General features: G+C 34.9%; 1 protein-coding gene across 2 annotated transcripts; it reads left to right on the top strand.

The window, feature by feature from the left end:
• The first annotated feature begins 301 nt into the window (after window positions 1–301).
• On the top strand, window positions 302–16,054 carry LOC142356008 (uncharacterized). 2 transcript variants are annotated; one of them, XM_075408001.1, is made up of 6 exons: window positions 302–429; window positions 781–956; window positions 2,452–2,677; window positions 2,987–3,047; window positions 11,125–11,351; window positions 15,613–16,054. In XM_075408001.1, the coding sequence occupies exons 1-6, from the start codon at window positions 382–384 to the stop codon at window positions 15,952–15,954; spliced, it is 1,080 nt and encodes a 359-aa protein (XP_075264116.1). In that variant the 5' UTR covers window positions 302–381; the 3' UTR covers window positions 15,955–16,054. The 2 variants fall into 2 exon arrangements, with proteins under 2 accessions (XP_075264116.1, XP_075264117.1); XM_075408002.1 differs by having other exon boundaries at window positions 15,616–16,051.
• The last annotated feature ends 1,797 nt before the right edge of the window (window positions 16,055–17,851 follow it).

Raw genomic sequence — 17,851 nt, 5'->3', positions numbered from 1 at the left:
CTAAATTTTGTTATAGAAAATGCCGGTTTTATAATTTGCAAAGTTGTTGTTTGAAGAATAGCCCGTGTCGAACTTCAATTGCACACCGGTAGTGGACATTGAAGTTACAAGTCTTCTATGTAATTTTCTTCGCTTTCTAATTTGTAATTTTCTTCGCTTTCTAGCTGGATTTTTGCTATTCTTAAAGAGGAGCATCTGAGACGTTATCGCTGCGCTTTACACAAAGATCATTGGCGATGGAGCACCCAGGCTTATGCTGCGTACAAGCAAGTTTTTGACAAGTAGGTAGAAGTGGTTGATTGTAGAAGTGGTTGTAGAAGTGGTTGTTTAATCACGTGCGCAATTTGTTGAAAGTTGGTGCCATCTGTCTGCCGTTTACACATGTTATCTTTTTCCAGCTCAAGTAAAGATCGAGTGTCACCTCTGAAAGTAAGTCAAATTAAACCTCTTTTCCCCAATTTGTATAACAAACAATGTTTTTCTTCGTTCTCCAGTTTCTTTCACGCGCGCGGATGCTCTTTTTTTAGAGTTTTTTTCATCACAGATGTTTAATCCTCACAAATTTGTTTAACCACTAAGTGGCGGGGGTATTATGGGAAAGAGCCCTAAAAGGATTCCAATACTTTTAATTAAGGGCAAACTCTAAAGCAGAACATGTCCAAGAACTTTACGAGGGAGCCGACGGGTCGCGTCAATTTTTTTTCAAATGGGATAAACTTTTGTCTTTGCACTTTTGGAATCTGAAAGAGGTTAGCGTTGACTATTATACTTACAACAAAGGTATCATTCAAATCATCGCCTTCCTCCAATAGTGACCGAGTGGCAACATCTACGTTGAAGTGTTCGTCTCCCTTTTCCTCAATTAAAAATGGAAGACAGGGTGGAGTTGTGGCAACAGCACGCAGCATTCTGCCCTCCTCATCATCCCCCTTTGCACCTAAAAGGGCACCAAAGAGGTCAGCGAGTTATTGCTTACCATTTACATTGTGGATATTTTCCATTATCCCTCATTAGATTATGAGGTCTTTCCCATTATAGCCCCCCATGAAATTATAGCCCCCATAATGGTATATTTACCATGATTGTGTATGTGTGTGTGTGTGTGTGTGTGTGGGGAGGGGGGGTCTATAGGTTACCTGACCACTAAGCTGGGGGGGGGGGGGCAAGACCCATATATAACGGGAAAGGCCCACATTAGGCACCACCCTACTGAACCTTTTCCATTTGTGCCCCCCCCCCCCCCCCAAGTACGTTATGCACCCCCAATTACAGGTACATACAATTTACGGATCTATTCTGTTTTGCCCCCCCCCCCAGCTTTGTGAGCATAAATCTTTTATGACCCCCAGGCGCACGTGCTATTTTCTTACATGGTAACGTGCTATATAACAACATATAATTTATTGTAACTGGGGGTCATAAAAAAAATTTGGGGGCCGAAACGGAATAGATCACAATTTACAAAGTAAATCATTAGATAAAAAAATAGCACGCGCGCGTGTGTGTGGGGAGGGGGGTGTACAAATAATATGCATCCACTAAGATGTGGCTCGCAAACGTAACAGAAAATACTTGGAGTACCACAGTTACAGCCTGAAAGCCTTTAGAACAGGGCGGTATAGATTTTCTGGATCTCTTCTGTTTTGCCCCCCCCCCCAGTGTTTTTTATGACCCCCAGTTACAAATTATGTGTTGTTATATTGCACGTTTCGAAGATAAGAGCACGTGCGCTCGGGGGTCATAAAAGATTTATGCTCACTAAGCTCGGGGGGGGGGGGGGGGGCAAAACAAAATAGATCCGACTTTCTTCGAAAGTTTCTTTTCTTCAAAAGGCAACGGAAGTAGTCCAGCGGGATCACGACCCATTTTGACAATGAGATAATTTATCAAATAATCCAAACTGGGGAAATAATTTTCAGCACTGAATAAAACTTTCTGCACTGAATGCGGTGAAAGGGCTGAAAATAAAATTTTCACCGGTAAAAACCGCAAGTTTACGACAAGTCAACTTTAATAATTATACATAATATCTTTTAACGGAGAATTTTGGCAAGACATGTTCTTTTAAGGGGTGCAGATTTCACCGTTTTCTCTAGGTGTCTGTAAAATATTTTCCCACCGCTTAACCAAACCCTTGTGACGGAGTTGAGTTTTGTAAGAATTCTGAAAAGAATGCGGTTATAAAAATTCCACCACTAAGAAACGCAAGTCTCAAAAATTTTCACCACTAAAACAGTAAATTTTAGCGGTGAAAATGAATTTTAGCAGTGAATACAGTAAACACCGCATTCAACGCTAAAATACGCGGGCCTTTGAAAAATTTTTGTGTTTATCGCTCTTCACCGCAAATCTTTCATTATTGCTCTGGTCTTTTCCATTATCCCCCCCCCCAACCCATTTCTCGGTAAAACTTTGACCCGGGCTCTCTTAGGCTACAGTATTTGACTGTAGGTGTTCTCATGGACTTAGCAGTGTACGCAACAGTATAGATGAAGATGATCCAGTAAATGCACAGCGGAATAATGGTAGGAGAGTGGGCAGGGGTGGGAGGGGTGGAAGTTTGAGTAGTGTGAAGATGAAATTGGGCACAGTTGCCATGGTCTTTTCAAACAGGGGACATTGGAAGGCTGTTATTAGGCAGGAATGTACATGCACTGATACTAAACACTGTCGACAGGTTAGAGTAGTCTTTTAAATTATTTCGGATAATTTCCGCTATTGCAGACAGTTATAGTGGGTAAAACCTTAAAGCATTCTATACAACTTCTGTCAATTTGTAAGTTAGATGTGGATAAACACAACAATACCAGATAGTTAGGAAGAAACCATATTCTTGTCCATTCAATTAAAATAGCTCTATAGTTTTTCAGATAGTTCAGAGCAATTTCACTTACTATAGAAACAAAATTTACGCTGAGTAACGTTTATTGTACCAGAAAATTTTCAGTCTTTTCCTCCTCCCGTTTAATGTAATGTTTTTGCGCAGGTGGAGATCAATGAGGATTGCAAGAAGGCCAAAGAATTGAACTCAACAATCAAACAACTCAGTTAGTTCGCAGTCTCTTGAACAGAAATTTTCATTAAGTTGCAGATGATCAAAAACAAAAAAGCTCATATAATTTTTGTACTATTAAATTAACTACACAGTTTAGTTTGCTTCTTATAATAATTAGGTTTGTATATAAAGGCAGTGTACATTATTATTCATCTGAGTCGTCTGAACTTTATTAAAAATGGAAACTATGAATAAAATTAGCAGGATACAACAAGACTTGAATCATCCTGTATCCTGGTAAACATTTCCCACGTCTTGCAAGAACTCTTTCGTTAATAAAACTCTATTTTACTTTCACCTTGGTGCGGCTACAAAATTAAAAGTTCGGTGGTATTTTTTGGATCAAACAGCCTTTCATCACGACAATTTTCGCATTTTTTCCATGAGAATTATTCTTCTTTCATTTTGTTATACACCGTTTTACGGTCGGTAAACTCGGTGTTTTTGTTTGCCGAAACAGCAACTTACTCCAATATTTATCAGTAGCCTTATGTATGTCACCAATCCGTAATTCACAAACAATTTATTTGTTGTAAGACTGTATCTCAGTTTTAAATCTGCCAATTAATCGTAGTTAGTTCCGTAGAAGCTTTCTTTGACTGTACAGCTTGGTTGTTTTTCTAAAATTATCAATTAGTTGGTATTAATTGTATAAATAAAAACAGCTGAATAATGTACAGGTCTCAGTCTGAAGAGTGTTGAAAGTTAGTAGTTTCAATTTTTAGAATTAACATTATCATTAAAACATGAATATATATTATCACATGACCCGCTTCGAATAGGTTTGTTCCAGCCCGCCTGAATAGACACGATTTTTTTCTATTTCATGAATGTCATATGTAATTCAAGTTGAGATTCAAGGCGAAAGATGAAGCAGGAAAATCTGTTCAAATTTTTTCGGTAACTAAGATTTGATCTTCCTGATTTGATCTAAACTAGAACATTCGTCGAGGAGCACTGCTGTCGGAAGACAAACTGTATTTTAGAGAACGAAGTATTTGAACAAACACTCGTTACTTTTCTATACAAAATGGCTTGTAATTTAGAGAGTTTTCGATTTTTTGATTTCAAGTATCATTTAGAATCAATTAAGAGCTGAAAAGCCTAGGAAAATATACGCATTTGAGAACAGCAAAATGAGCAGTTGTAACGTTGCGCTCTGCTTTTGACCGCTTTATAAAGAGATAGAAGTTATGCTTTTAAACATTGATGCCAATCGCTCTAAAAATCATCAAAATTCAACTGTTGAATCACACTTATTCGTTTTTTCTTATTATTTTTCTGCTACTCATATCTATTTTATAACGAAATGGATCAAATTACAATTAGTGACGGTAAATCGGGGGGAGGGCAATTGGATGAAGTTCAACAAATGCGCGGTGAGATAAAAGAGCTCCAATCCGTAAGACAGCCTTTTTGTTAGAGGTGAGAAACCTCAAAGAGAAATGTAATGATCTGAACGAGCGACATAGGGATACGAAACGATACTTATGCAAGGATTGCGTAATATTGAAAAATCCTCCTTTTGACGCACGGAAACATGGTGGATTTTTGATTGATTTATTGAATTTTTAACCAGATTATCTGGGCGTACAACATTTTGTTGAGTTGCGACTAAAGACTTATCATATTATGTTTTTGATTACTTGCTTTATGGATTAATGCCATCTGTCACTGTTAAGTTTGCCATGTTCAACGATTTATAACAAGTCTATGCCTCTCGATGTAAATTGAGCAAACAAAGGAATCCATTGAACGGGAAAAAGCTGTATATCAATGAGCGGTTACCAACTATGGAAGCAAATCTAAGGCAGTCTTTGTCTGGCTTGAGCTATATAACGTCGTCAAACAACTGTGAAGTTTGAGTTAAGTTCTTGAAAGACAACGGAAATACTACTCAAGTGCCTGTAAAGAATGTTAACGATGTTCAAGCTCTGAAAAATCCGATGAAACAAAACAAGGACAGCTCAACAAGTGTCAGATGACGGGCGAATCAGCCAACTGAATGTCAGTCTTTCTCTTGATATAAAAAATTAATTTGTCGGCAAAAATGCTCCAAGAAGTTACAATTGCTTCTAACAAAACTCAAGCGCTCCCAAAGTGACTCCCAATAATGAGTATAACGAACTCAATTAATTATGTTTTTGTCCTTGTCTAACATTGAGCAAACAAAAAAACTTATTTATTTTTTATTGAGCTTCAGAGACATTGCAATTTTCAGCAGAATCTCATGAAGCATCTCTGTTTATGTTAATGTTTTACTCTTTTTTAAAAAAAATTGTAAGAATTGTTCAGTCACTCTTGCTTTTTTCCATTAAGTGAAGGCGACAAATTGAAAGGACTTCAGGGGAAATGCAGAAAATGACAAGTCCTTGAAGGCACAATCATTCATTTTGATGTATCATTTTTGATTCCAGTTACCATTTGAAATTTTGTATCATATCAATGTCAAAAAAACAATTTCTTGTATGATTTAACCGTTCAGGTAATAGTTAAAGTAATCACAAAAAATTGTGAAGACTTTTACTGCCTGTCTACCGATGTCTGACAGGCAGTAGAAGTCTTCGCAATTTTCTGTGATTGCTTTTACTACTGCATAAACAGTTTAATCAAACAAGAACTCGTTAGCCTTTGACAATGATATGAACCATAATTCCAAATGCATAACTGGAATCAAAAATGATACATTACAACAAAATAAATGATTGCGCCTTCAACGAAGTGCCAGTTTCTGCATTTCCTCTAAAGTCGTTTCATTTTGTCGCCTTCACCTAACGGAAAAAAGTAAGATCGACTATATAAGTCACACAATTTTCAGTGATTTCCTGGTGCTCAATCAATTTTTTTAAAAAAATAAATAAATCTCCACAATAGAATCCTCATTCTAAGTCAGCTTTTAAGAAAAATTTTAAAAAACGGGAATAAAAACAGTATGGACCAAAATTGATAGGCGAACCAAAAAAAACTACCCATACATTTTCTTACGTGAAGCTGTTAACTGAAGTAAACTATAATGTATGCCCTCAGGGGGCAATTTTAAAACAGATGCTGCTACCACTGCAGAACAATGGCTCATTAAACAAAACTTTGATGTATTCTCAGCAACTTTAGAAACAATAAAACAACATGAGATGGTTTGCTAAGTGAGAGTTGGCCGAATCAAGATAATGAAGCTGGCTTACACAAGTTTGCAGGTTTCAATTCGTTGCGCTATAGTAACAGAACAAGGAGAGGGGGAGGTGCTGCAACTTTTTACAGTACTAAGATTAATCATGAGTTGCTTTGTGAGAAACAGGAGGACAATGTACAAATTCCAACAACAAAATTAACCTTAGAGAATATGAAGAATTTCCTTTTAACAGTTCTATACAGGACACAAAAGAGCTCCGCCTGCTCTTTTTTGAACAGTTTGCAGCAATACTTGACCCATCTTAACAAAACTCAATCATACAAACGAAAAATCTTCGAAAGTATTAGTAAGCACTGGGGTTCCCCAGGGCAGTGTACTAGATCCTCTCTTGTTTGTCATTGATGAATAAGATCTAGGACTAAAAAAGACTAACTCAAAGCTGACTCTTTTTGCTGACGACTTTAAGTTGCTTCTTAATGAGATCTTAGACGAAGTTAACAAAGATGTAAATATGAAAATTAGTTCTTAGTTCAAAAAGAACAGACTAACACTAAACTGCGACAAAATTGTAAATTTTATTTTCTCAAATCAAAATGTTGAAAATAGAAAAAACTCGTTGACTGATAAAATTGCTAAAACTTGCTTCAAAAGGTAGCATCTATTATATATCGTATGCGTGCCTTTTTCAACAGCAACCAAGACACATTCAAGCAATTTTTCAATATGGAGTATTAATCTACTTCACTGCAAAAAAATGACTACTATTCAAGATTGAAAAGAAACAAAAACTGATAATTCGGAATTCTTTCAAGCTTAAAAATATGAACGCCTTGCTAAGATTAAAGAAAAACTTAAAATCTGCTACATTAGATAATTACATATCTATGATTTGTTTGAGTTACTAACAAAAATTCTCCGACGAGAATCGGAATATCCCATTTTTAATAACCTTATAACCGGAGAAGAAGTTGCAACACAGCACTAGTCGGCTGAAAATTTTGAGAAACAGAGAAGCATTAACTTCAGTTAAAAGAAAAAACTGAGAATAGGGTATGATTACTTTTCAATATAAGCGTGCAGTTGGTCGAAAACATTTTTAAATCGGTAATTTGTTGCAAAAAATGGGGGTTGGACAAATGGTTGCACGATTTTCAGAATTTGCATATATGCGCCAATGATCATCTCCTTGGTTTATTCTGGTAGCAATTTCTCTATCTAAAATAATGCAATGGCTTTTTTACGGTGATGTGGCGATAAATCAGGAGTCATTTTTTCGACTTTTTGCAATTATCACTGGAATGAGACTCATCAATTGTTTGCTCAAGAGACATCACTCGAAGGACTAACTGTCGGCATGATGCTCTCTCAAAAGGTTCTAAATTTTGCTAAATATCTATTTTGACTGTATTTTCAGCTTTTTGAAATTTTTATCATTTACTATTATTTTTTAAGGTTCTAAGAAATTGGTACAAAGCGATGGCCCTGTTTTTGTTTTAAAATTTGGTTGCTCTTGTAAATAGAACGCCACTCATCAAATCGCCTGGCTTTTACTGTTGATATTGAAAGTGCTATGAGATTCAACGAGACCACACTTGTTCTGAAACATAAAAATAGTTAGCAAAAAATTCCAGAAATATAACCAAATTCTTGCTTTGAGTTCCCAAAATAGCCAAAAGTGCTTGTTTCATAAGCTTTTGACATAAGCAACAGCAACATTTAAAGTACTATACTATAGCGAGAACTCATTTATTATATCTGATAGCTGTTCTGATGGTTAGGTGGTTTCGTGATGTCTAAACGAAAGGAAACACAATTAAGAATTCAACTTCGCTAAATAACAAATGACGAAAAAAAATCAGGCACTTATTTTTAAGTTTTCAAACATACTTATCAACAAAATGTCAAAAAACGGACAGCAGGTATATCACTACATAAGAGCCTGTGATCACAAATCTTAAAAACGCATTGATATGGAGCTATTGTCTTTCCAACAGAAAAAGTTCACGTGGATTTACAATTATAAAACGCCGTTTTTTAGTGGTAAGTTTTGTAGGTATATTATCTCTCATTGTGTTTCACTTTTTCAAAGACAGCGCCTTTTTCAAACTTCCAGCTGTCCTAAGTTACAGTTATCAAGAGATATGGACCACTATCAACCAAAACCTTTTTTATCTTTTAAGCAGATTTCAAAATTTTTTAATTTTTTCTCTAATTTAAGTTGATACACTTGTTAAATGAAACAAAAAAACTACAGACAGAATTCGCATGCACTTCTTTGTTAAATTTGAAAATCAGTTGCAATCATGTTTGTATCAGTCTGATTGTATTGGAAAATGGTTGGCAAAAAACACCACGCAGAAGTACAATTATTTTTCCTGGGACAATGAAATAACGTTGGGAGCAATTAGATAACTCTTTCTCTAAGTGGCAACAGTGAAAACCATTATATAAATAGAAATAGTTAATGGCATGTACAAAAGTATCAAACAAAAATTTTAATATAAACAAGGAGGCTCGATAATGTGCGACCGCACATTGTTCCGACCCCGCTCATCCAGAATTTTGGCATAATTGTCTAACAAATGTGGAACAGTAATTGTCTAACAAATGTGGAAAAGAAATGTATATGAACAAATCCAAAGCAAGTAACTCAGTGGAGTAAAAATTGATGCACTAGATTGAAGAGATTTGCCAATATTAATAAAGCGAGCGAAGACGACCGGCAAAATCAAACAACAACAACAAACGTTAATTATATCAAAAAATTTATGTCAATTTTAAAAAACAAAACTAAATAACAAAGTCAAAATAGTGTCAGATAAAACTGAAAATAAACAAAATAACTTGTAACTCACCAGAAAAAAATGGTTTTTCACAAGTTCATAATAAGGCTTGGTAACAATTAGACAAGTTGAATTGGTTCGCTGAATTTTTCTTATAAAAACAATTAATTTCAAAGTAATGAAAACCATTAGGAACCAGCTAAAATATCCCATAGGTTTACAATTACCAATGGTTCTGTAGAACGGAATTAAGAACTGTCGGTATTCAATTTTTTATGCAGTTACAAAAAGAACAACAAATAGACAACGAACAAAAAAAATTAAAACTTGCCAGAAAAAACTAGCCAGAGAATGAGAACTGTCGATATTGTGATAATTTGACAAAAACTAGAAATTCTAGAAAGTGGGCAAAATCGGCTAAAAACAAAAAAAACTGAAGTCGAGCAGTATCGAAGCGAGAAAACAATAACTTTAGACTTCAAACCGCAATTGAGATTAAAATTTAGATCAGAAGAAAGAAGAACCATTCTTTCTTTGCTGACACTAAACTACAAGATGACCAAATTAAGAAATAAAATAAAGGAAAAGTTGATTAAGCCTTTTTTATTTAAAAATCAATTACTTTTAAAAGTGGAAACGACCATAAGTTTTCAATTAAAAAACTAAATGCAATAATTCGGAGCTGCTTGAGAAAACAATTGAACTTATCACTCCTGAGCTTTGATTTGATATGTTCTGTTCATTAATTAATATAAAAAAATCATTTTTTAAAAAAGACCGACTGATTACAAACCGAATTCTTTTTGGATTGTAATAGTCCAAGATTGGTCCAAAACTATCTCTTCTAATGCTTTTCGTCTATTGTGAACAGTTAATTTTTCGAGTGTTATAGATATAGATAATTTGTTAGTTAATAACTCTGCGTTTTTGGTAATTAACGAGTAAAGATAGCAAAAAACGGCAAAGTTTTAAATACAGAGCATTCTCAACAGAAGTTGAAGTAGGAATCGCCCACGTTTGAGTCTACAAAGATTATATTAGTGTTGTATGTGTTTGTACTTCCGGCAAATTTAATCAAATTGGACTAAAGAAACTCATCTCATGCAGTTTTTGATGAACAAGCCTGAATTTTGAAATATTTAGCCAGAATTTTTGACAAAAAAAAACAAAATGATAAACAATTTTTTTAGTCTTTAAAATTAAAATCAATAACACTCTTCTCAAAATTTTTAACAAATTTTAGCAAAATTAACGAAAATTTAGGCAAAAATTCTGGAAAATGTGAACAGAAACAACGGAATTCACTCTGCTTTTCTCAGAAGTTTAAACCCCGATAACTCCTTATAAAAGCGAAAATATAAAAAATCTTTCTAACGAGCTTACTAATGATACCAGTCTCAACTCTACGATGATTATCTCGATCGGCGAAAATTGTCTGAAAAAAAACTTATTTGATTATATAGTTCCTCCCCCTCAAGAGGGGTCGAAACAATTAATTTAATAACAAGTCTTCAAAACTTTGAAAAATTTGTTTAAATTATCAATCTGAGCTTAATTAAATGCATAAAATTTGAGCAGTTTTGCTACCATTTCATCCCTAGTTTGACAAGAAATGGGAAATGAACCAAAGTTTTTATCTGATTCTAATTTAATTTACTAAGTTTCATTCAAAGAAGAAGCAGATGAATTAGAAATTTTGTTACAGGCAGACAAGTTTGTTTTGCGGTCTCCATGCTTGGGACAGTGCGTATTAAATTGCATTTTCCTTACGTATTTCGTATACACTTGTAACATAGGAAAAAAAAGATTAATCACGTACGTATCTGGAAAGGAAAATCTGAGCAATAGCGGACTAAAGCAAAAAAGAGGTAAATAGTAAGATTGATTCGAAAAATGCCAAATCGGACTTTAAAAGGGCTTCAAAATTCCTTTTTTGTTTTTTTATTCGCAAGGAAAATATTTTGAATTCCGTCACTTTTTACAATAATTTTTGAACAAAAAAATTAGCTACAATTAGCTACAAGAGTATCAAAACCAAAGTTTTCTACGTGACAAGATTTTTCGACTCCAAACTTTTGCAGCTTTTGCTTGAAAATTGCTTCAAACTCTATAGATTCTGAGATCAATAATCAGATTTAGTTTTTTTCGTTTCTCAGGTGAAGAGTTGAATTTGCTGACTGTGAAAAATGACATTCTAATGGACATGTTGTGTCAACACACGGCAGAAGTACATAGAATGGCACAGGAGAATGCACAACTCAAAATAAACAACTCAATCAATAAAAACAACAACTTTCAGAAACAATCGAAGCACAATCACACCAAATCAGCTCACAATAAAAGCGTCAAGAATCTAACGGAGGGAACCTGCAAACATAAAGAGGTTATCGACTGCAATAAAAATTCTCAAATTTGTTCACAAATTTAACTAAACTGACCGTTTGATGAAACCGTTCAATTTGAGGTAATTTTTTCTGAGAAAAATTGTAGAACTTAGTCAAATCAAACCTACGTAAAAATTTGGTGCCGGTAAACGGTTGTGCTGGGGCTTTTGACAAGACTCTACAACGTAATTTTTTTGAAAAAAATAGAAATTTGGAATTGTAGTTTTATTTTTGTTCCGACCCCTCTTGAGGGGGGAGGAACTATATACTCAACTGGGTTTTTTTTTTGTTCATTCAATTTTCGCCGATCGATATATTCATCGTAGAGAGTAGAGACTGGTATCACTAGAGAGCTCGTCCAGCGTAGAATATGGAATTAAAAAGATTTTTCAATTTTTTTTTCTACAGGGAGTTATCGAGGTTTAAACTTCTGAGAAAAGTAGAGTGAATTCACGTTGTTTTTATTCACATTTTCCGAAATTTTTGCCTAAATTTTCGTCAATTTTGTTAAAATTTTAAGGAACAGTGTGGTTGATTTTGTTTTTGAAGACAAACAAGCCTTGTTGATTATTCTGATTTAATTTTTTTGGTCAAAAACTCTCGATAAATATTTCAAAATTCAGCCTTTTTCATCAAAAACAGCACGAAATTGGCTACTTTAGTCCACTTTGATTAAACTTGGCGGCCCTACATCCCCAAACAACACTAATACAATCTTCGTAGACTCAGAAGGGGGCTATTTCTACTTCAACTTTCGCTGACAGTGCTCTGTAATTAAAACTTTGTCGTTTTTTGCTAGCTTTACTCGTTTATTATCAAAAAAGCAGAACTTTTTTTTGACTTTTCAACCAACAAATTATCTATATCTACATTATTCGAAAAATCAATAGTTCCTAACAGATAATAAGCATTAGCAGGGCTAATTTTGAGCCCATCGTGGACTGTTACAACCCAAAAAGAATTCGTATTGAAATCAGTCGGGTTTTTTTTCGAAAAAATACCTATTTTTTTTTAATAAAGAACAGAACATATCAAATGAACGCTCAGGAGTGACAGGTCCCGTTGGCTTCCTAAGCAGCTTCAAAATATTGCACTTAGTTTTTTACTTCAAAGTTTATGATCGTTTCCACTTTTAAAAAAATTTCGACTTTTTTATATTGATTTTAAAATAAATAATGGCTTAATGAACTTTTCCTCCATTTTTTTTATTTGGTCAACTTGCAGCTTAGTGTCAGAAAAGAAAGAATGCCTCTTCATTCTACTGATTTGAAATTTAGTCTCGATTGCGTTTTTAAGCCTGAAGTTATTGTTTTCTGGCTCTGATACTACTAGATTTCAGATTTTTTTTTGTTTTTAAAAATTTGCCAGTTTTTCACCTTTTCTAGTCACATAATCACATTACTGACAGTTCCCATATCACATTATTAGCGATCAAAATGAAACACAATTGAACATATTAAAGTCCTTAAAGATAAAGATTATCGTTTTAACGGCCTCGACACTTCTTTCTTCAAGAAATCAATTGAATTTTTTAATTTTGTCTTTAACTGCCATTTTTACTTAGTCAATTCAGTTGTATGAAATTTCCTGTATAGTTATAGGTTTCACTGGCTTTTCATGGAAGAAAAGATGAGCCGATATTCTGATATTAGTCGATAACTGATGGCTTTCATGACATTGAAAACAATCGTTTTCCAAAACTAAAAAAAAACTTTTTAACTTCGCAAGTTTGTTCTTCTTATTTTTCTTTTTGGTACCTAATGTCGTTAACTACAGGTGAAATATAACATTATGGGTGTCAAGGGAAGGTGTCAAAAGGGAATGAGTCCCAAAATCTTTTTTTTTAAAGAATGCGTTATGACCTTACTGACATCGACACCGGTTTTTCACAAAAAAAGTAGATTAATTTGATTTTTGTCATGTTTGACGTTCTTTTTGTAGACGCAAGAGTTATTCTGGATAATTGCGGTTCTCAAAGAATTCTGTTGGATGAATAAACGACCCTATATAAATATTTCATTTTGTAATTAATGTTTTTCGTGACTTCGGATATAATTTTGTTTCGAAAAAAAATCCAATTTAATACATACTTTTGCCCTTTTTTCTTTTTTGTCTTCTTGTTACCTAGTTTCACTAATAAATGGCATAATACTACTTTATAGGTGTTTGAAGAAGGCGCAAACGAATATATTTTAAGAGCCGAAATATGGCTTGACGGTTTTGGCAGCGTTTTCAGGCAAGTTTCAATTGATTTTTTGTTTGTTGTTTTTTTGTTGTTCTTTTAAGCCGCTGAAAGAAATGAATAAGGACAGGTCCTAATGCCCTCCTATAGAAGCATTAGTAATCGTAAACTTTTGTGATATTTTACTTGATATCTAATGGTTTCAATTACTTTGAAGTTAATTGTTTTAAAAAAAAGCGAATTTTTTAACTTTACTCTTTTTGTTCTTTTTTGTCTAACTGTTACCAAACCTTTTTATGGACTTGTCCATATCTTTTCTCGTGATTTATAAGTCACTTTGTTGAGTTTTAGTTCATCTGACGGTATGTTGACTCTGTTATTAAACTTTGTTTTTTAAAACGGACAAAAAGCTTTTGATGTAATTAATGTTCGTTGTTGTTGTTGTTGTTTGATTTTGTTGTTCGTCTTGACTCGCTTTCTTAATATTGGCATATCTCAGCAATTTAATGCTTCAATTTTTACTCCACTGAGTTATTTGCTTTGGACGCTGTCTTATCGTTCATACACATTTTTTTTTTCGAATAATACTTGGGCTTTTATGGGTTTTTTGGTATTCCCAAAAAATAAATTTTGGGTTCTCTATCTGTTCCTTATTTGGTAGACAATTATGCTAAAATTGTGGATGGGCGGGTTCGGAACCTTATGTGCCATCGCACATTGCTGAGCCGCCTTGTTGCTTATTTATTTTTCTGAAGGAAGTCTGCAGCATCTGAAAAAAGTGAAATGTATCAATTGATTGTTTACGTTTGAGCTTTTTCGGTGCAAAAAATTAACGTGAACTTTACTGAGATGTCGTTGAATTCCCTTAAAGCAGCACCAGGAATGGTATTAACTTTCTTAATCAATTTCTCATCACAGCATAAAAGTTATTTCAAGCTCTACCATTTTCCGAGGTAGTGGCCTAAGGGGCATAAGAGTTGTTTTCGCTAACTTTCAACAGACTAAGAATGTCTTATTCCATAATTCCTTCCTCTAATAACCCAAACTAACTCAGTTTATATTCTATAGTCACAAAAAAAGCATTGTAACTTTAAATCTGAGCGCTATAGCCTGCTCAAAATGCAACTGAACAGTTAAAAAAAATCAACCAATAGAAGTAAGTAATGAAACGAAGGTGAAGAGAACCTAGTTGACGTTTCTCAAGTGTAAACACGCTTGAAAAAAAACAACAACACGTGCAAAACGTGCTTCGCACGTTTGTCTCACGGCTATAGCTGATAATCTAGAGAACTCAATTCTACATCTAGGTGCTGTCAACAAGATGTAAAATACACTATAAACGTAATTGATTTAATCTTATCTTAACTTAACATAGGGGTTAATTTTTCTTCGGACGCCAGTCAACATTACTTTAAAGTTGAGCCAGAGAAATTTTCAACCAAAAAGGAGAACGAACTCCTCCAATCTCCTCAAAAATACCGAATATCATATCTCGCAAAAATTATCGAAATTTGTCTTTTTCTCCATGACCATGTAATAAAAAGGGCTGCCAAAAGATCACAAAGAAGCCCCCCACTCTAATTCTTTTAGAAGTATTCGACACAGGAACTGCAGTTCACTTAAATGGCTTCAGTCGGTTTACAAAAAATCAACAGCGTACATAATTAAAAATTTAGATAAAATTAGCCATCTGAAGCCTGTTTAAGTAATTTTTGGTTCAAGTGGAATTCAGGTGCACCGACACCTGAAACGCAGCTCAGATCTATTCTGTTCCCCTCCCAATCCCCCTTCCCCCAGTGTTTTTATGCCCCCAATTAAAATTTATAAGACGTTGCATGTAGCATGCTACTATGTAAGAAATAGTACGTGCGCCTGGGGGCGTAAAATTTATATGCCGACTTAGCTGGGAGGCACAAAAAGGAATAAATCCCGCGGCTCAACTTTAGTTCAGGCAGTATTTGGTCCGATTGGTTTCAGAGGTAATTACTTGAAAAATATTTTCGTTGATTTTATTTAAGCTATGCCTTAGCTTTTACTGCAGTAAGAACTTCCGATTAGAGAATTTTTACTCTATGAAGCAGCATGATAAATTGAAACCCATGACATGTGGTGAACCCAAACATACAAAATCGACATCATCAACAAACAAACAACACTTTCGAGATTCAAAACCTTTATCCACAACCTCGAAGAATTTCGACCAATTCAGCCTTGCACGAAGTTCAGCAGCAGGTGACATCAACTTTGCAAATGATAATCAAGGCTATAATAATAATCAGAGAGACATGAAGAACCCATTGAAGGAAGTACATAGAGGGTCACATGTCGACGTGTTCCAGCAAATGACGGGAATTTGTACGTGCAATAAAAAAGGATCGTCAATGTCATTTGGGGACGTGAACAGATATAGTTTTAGTTGAGAAAAAGTAATCTCAGTTGCATTTAAGCCAGAACTGATTGAGCGAACTTAATTAAAGTTAATATAAATTGAACAAAGAATGATAACTTAAATTATTTTAATAGAATTTTAAATAGGCTTGAAAATGTTTTCTATAAAAGGAATGGAAGAGCAGAATTGAACATATTGAGGTTGGGAATCGCGCGTTCTGGATGATATAGTTTTCAGTTTTGGTTTCAGAAAATGTCAGAAAATTATTCTTGCGAGAAAAAATTCTTGCCCCAAAGAGTGAACCAAGTAGACGCAATAAATTTTGATATATGTGTGTACCTTATGAGAGGTCCAAGACGGATTTCAGTTGAGGAATTTGTCCCCATCCTTTGTAGAATACGGTAATCTGTAACTGTTCGAGCCCCTCGCATCAAGTTGGGGGACAAGGCGGAAAGTTTGTGCCAGCCCAACTTTTTCTCAGAAAAAATTTGGGGCATCGGTATATCTCTTTACGTTTCGGACCTTTTCACGTAAACTATACGCCTAAGCACTCAAAATAAGCGTTAAATGTTCATCACAAAATCAGTTTCATGAAAATTTAACTAAAAAGTCAAACATGAGGCAGCATCAATTGTTATCGACATCGATAATTCTTTAACCTCATGTCATAAATTTTTACCGCTAAAATGTTGTAAGCTTTGATTGCCACCAAAAACGAAAATCATTCGAAACAAATCAAGCAACCAAAAAGGGTACGTGTAAAACTGAGAGATGAATATATGTTGAATGCTTACAACGTTTCTATGAACTGAATAGACAGAAAAAGAGCAGCAAACCCAGTGGAACTCACAATTAGTATCTAGCCTTTGTCACTCCTGGGATGATCGCCGTGAACTGCTATCTTTGTCTTTCAAAACCGGCATCGCGCCAAAACCCGATATTAAAAAATTAGTATACAGCGGTTTTTACATAGACGATTTAGACTACTCATTCGATGCAGCTCACAAGGCTAATGAAAACACAGCCCTGCTCAAGAAGACACCTTCGAATGGTGGATTCAACTTCAAATTTGGCATCAAACCACGCCGTAGTAAAAAAAAAACTGGACGACAGCACTGAAAACAATGAAGACTGTCATTGCTTACCCGAGGTTTATTGAAACAAGTCAACCGACAGAACTTTTCATCAACGACCATGGAAGTTTGAGTGCACTGGAGGCAGCTGCACAGTTAGAAATTTCTTGTCGCTCTTTGGGTTCCTTTTTTATCTAGGCGTTGTGGCACCAATAGTAATTACACTCAGCGTTATACTGCAGGATGCTGGGAAAGAGGGATTAGATTGCGTCGACCTGTTGACGTTCAAAAAATTCAACTATGGATTAACCAATACCAATCGGCGCCAACCATTGAAATTACACGTTCTATAAATCCCAATAAATAAATCCTCATTGAAATTCCACGTTGAAATTCTATATATGGATGCTTGAATATCACATCTTCAGCGGTGCCTCGCAACTAGCTTATGGAGCTGTAGCTTTCATCAAAACTTCTTTGGATGGCGGGGTCTCCTGCTCGTTTCTCATAGGCAAAGCCAAGGTTGTCCCAATTAGGCAGCTCAGTAATCCACAAATAGAACTTCAGACAGCCACTCTTGGAACCCAACCAGCTCAATTTTTTAAAAGTCGCAAAAACATTAACTTCGCGGAAACAGTTTTCTGATGTGACAGCTCTGCTGTTCTAGCATGAACTAGGAGACAAGACAAACTTAAAATATACGTGGCCAACCGAGTAAGTGAAATTCAAAACCATTCTTCAATTGATAGCTGGAGACACATCAGTTGCAGCAACACTCCACAGACCAAGCGTCTCGCGGTATCGATCCAGATAATCTTGTGAACATGTGGCTGATTCCCCTGAAGTTCTGAATGA

Source organism: Convolutriloba macropyga, unplaced genomic scaffold (assembly GCF_964194025.1).
Source record: "Convolutriloba macropyga unplaced genomic scaffold, txConMacr16.3 SCAFFOLD_1845, whole genome shotgun sequence".
NCBI classification, from domain to species: domain Eukaryota; kingdom Metazoa; phylum Xenacoelomorpha; order Acoela; family Convolutidae; genus Convolutriloba; species Convolutriloba macropyga.
The sequence above is the reverse complement of the archived record's forward strand: the minus strand, read 5'-3'. Positions and strand labels throughout refer to the sequence as shown.